Source organism: Arabidopsis lyrata, assembly GCF_000004255.2.
Source record: "Arabidopsis lyrata subsp. lyrata unplaced genomic scaffold ARALYscaffold_5, whole genome shotgun sequence".
Lineage (NCBI taxonomy): Eukaryota > Viridiplantae > Streptophyta > Magnoliopsida > Brassicales > Brassicaceae > Arabidopsis > Arabidopsis lyrata.
Window position 1 is genome coordinate 4741189 of NW_003302551.1, and position 2823 is coordinate 4744011.

The window sequence follows — 2823 nt, forward strand, 5'->3', positions numbered from 1 at the left end:
AAAAATACAGTTATGTGTTTACTGCAATTTTGAAAACAATATTAGATTAATATGTTTTTAAAATATTAAAATAACCTTAAAACTAATCCCCGATTAATCTCCGATTTTAATCCGATTTTCCAATTAATCGCTAGGCCCATACCGAACGCCCGACTAGCGCCTACCAATTTTTCAAACAAGGCATGTAACCAACAATGGTTCATGTGAAAGAAAGAAAAAAATGAAAAGCAAGTGACTAGGGAACATCTAAGAAAAAGCTTCAGCAACTTTATGAAGTTTTATGGATAGTAATTGTCATGTGGATGGATGGATTCACATTTCTAAAACTACAAATGCTCTTCAATTTTCCAAACACAAAAAAAAAAAAAAAAAAAAAAAAACTAAACAAAATTGTTATTCCATAACCAGTGCATATATTTACAGTGATGGAACAAATTTGTGTGTATAAAATTAAATGAATTTTCAGTACCAAAACTTTTACATCACCACTATATTTTTACATTGCTTGCTCCATAATTGCGGTCAGAAATCAGAATCAGGTTGGTCCCCACACCTAGCTTCAAGCTCATAGCATCTTCATGATTTATGCAAATAAACAAAAATCTTTGAATACTTTTTAGTCAAATTCGTACTCAATAACATGAAAAATATGTATACTCATTCGTACTCAATAATTTCAGAATATTATAAATATTAATTTTATCAAAATAACAATAAATTTTCTTGCATTTTTCTGAGACACTCGAAAGTTGTAACAAGAGTAAGATAAATAGAGAGTGAGTGGTTTAGAACCGATGAGACCAACAACAGAGCAAAGTCTCAAGAGAAACAGAAAGCAAAGAGAGTTTCTTGGAACACAAGCAAACACAAAGATGCTTCATACCGGATCAGTTTGGGGTTTCACAGGCTCAACGATGACGAGCCTTATGTTCTTCTGGGCGATGTACAAACAAATCTTCCCTTACCATCTCCAAGTCCACATTGAGAAATACGTCTACAAGTTGATGGGATGGGTTTCTAGTTCTGTTCACATCAAGTTCAACGAGTATTCTGGAGAAGGTCTCGAGAAAAGTGAAGCGTATGACTCTATACGCAACTACTTGTCCACGAAATCAACAGCTCTTGGAAACAGATTAAAGGCCAACGAGTCTAAAAACAGCAAATCTTTGGTGCTTAGTTTGGATGATCACGAGACAGTTGAAGATGTGTTTCAAGGTGTGAAGGTGAAGTGGTCATCAAGCGTGAGAGAGAACCATAATCGGTCTAGTACGAACCGTGATAAGGGTTTTGGGGAGATAACGTACTTGACTTTGAGTTTCCATAGTCGGCATCGAGATATGATCACAAAGACTTATCTTGATCATGTTTTGAGAGAAGGGAAAGAGATTGGGCTTAAGAAGAGAGAGAGGAAGCTTTACACTAATAACTCGAGTCACGATTGGAGCTCTTGGAGATCAGGATCAAAGTGGAGCAACGTTTCTTTTGATCATCCTGCAACGTTCGAGTCTTTAGCTATGGATCCAGAGAAGAAAGAAGAGATAAAGAAGGATTTGATAAAGTTTAGTAAAGGGAAAGATTATTACAAGAAGGTTGGGAAGCCGTGGAAGAGAGGTTATCTCTTGTTTGGACCGCCCGGGACAGGGAAATCGACAATGATATCTGCAATGGCTAATTTCTTAGGGTATGATGTGTATGATCTTGAGTTAACAACAGTGGCAGATAATTCAGAGTTGAAGAAGTTAATGTTGGACACAAAAGGGAAGTCTATAGTTGTGATTGAAGATATTGATTGTTCGCTTGATCTTACGGGACAGAGAAAGAAAAAGAAGGAGGAAGATGAGGATGAAGAGGATGAAGAAGAGATGAAAGAAGCTGAGAAGAAGAAGTATAGTAAAGTTACTTTGTCAGGGCTATTAAACGCCATTGATGGGTTATGGTCAGCTTGTAGTGGAGAGAAGATCATAGTGTTCACAACGAAGTTTGTGGATAATCTTGATCCGGCATTGATACGTAGAGGAAGAATGGATAATCATATTGAGATGTCTTATTGTAGATTTGAAGCTTTTAAGGTTTTGGCTAAGAACTACTTGGAGATTGAGTCACATGACTTGTATGGAGAGATTAAACGATTGGTGGAGGAAGTTGACATGTCTCCGGCTGATGTTGCTGAGAATTTGATGCCGAAGTCTGAGGAAGAAGATGTGGAGATTTGTCTTAAGCGTTTGGTTATGTCTTTGGAGGAAGAGAAGGAGAAAGCGAGGAAGATGGCTGAGGAAGAAGAGAAGAACAAAGCAGAGAAGGAAGCTTGGAGGAAGAAGAAGAAAGCAAAGGAAGAAGAGAAGAGATTGAAGCCGTAATCATAAGGAAGCTGATGTAAACGGTGGCGCTTGATTCATTTCTTCAACAACAAGAAAACTATAAAGAAGGATCAGGATTAGGATATGATTATGATCGGAATGTTTGTTGATGTTTTTAGTTTATATGCTAATTGAGTATTTTAAGTTTCATCTTAGATCACTTAGGATTATGATCATGGCTCTTTAGTTATTGAGTATTTCTTGGTAACAAATATTTAATGTCTTTAATTTTCCCTAAAAGCATATATAGCTACAATCTTAAATAAGTATTGAAGATCGGAGTACTATAAAATTGTTGTGAACTGTGTCTTTCATTAATAGAAAAGGGGATATATATACAAGGATAATAGCAGGATACAGAGAATAAGGTAAAACCCTAATGGGCCGTAGGCCGGTTATGGAGTCCATCCATATGGTTTATAACACTCCCCCTTGGAAGACATAACCGTGCCCGATACTAAACCGG

The 2823-nt window shown here is 36.7% G+C and overlaps 1 protein-coding gene across 1 annotated transcript; it reads left to right on the plus strand.

The window, feature by feature from the left end:
• Positions 1 to 688: 688 nt before the first annotated feature.
• Positions 689 to 2533, plus strand: LOC110228057 (AAA-ATPase At3g28540-like). The gene has a single exon (XM_021024171.1). It carries the CDS (start codon positions 795 to 797, stop codon positions 2355 to 2357), a length of 1563 nt encoding a protein of 520 aa, XP_020879830.1. The 5' UTR covers positions 689 to 794; the 3' UTR covers positions 2358 to 2533.
• The last annotated feature ends 290 nt before the right edge of the window (positions 2534 to 2823 follow it).

What these genes read in the sequence shown, in the direction of transcription:
- LOC110228057 (XM_021024171.1), top strand. Translation starts at nt 795, where the DNA reads ATGAGACCAACAACAGAGCAAAGTCTCAAGAGAAACAGAAAGCAAAGA.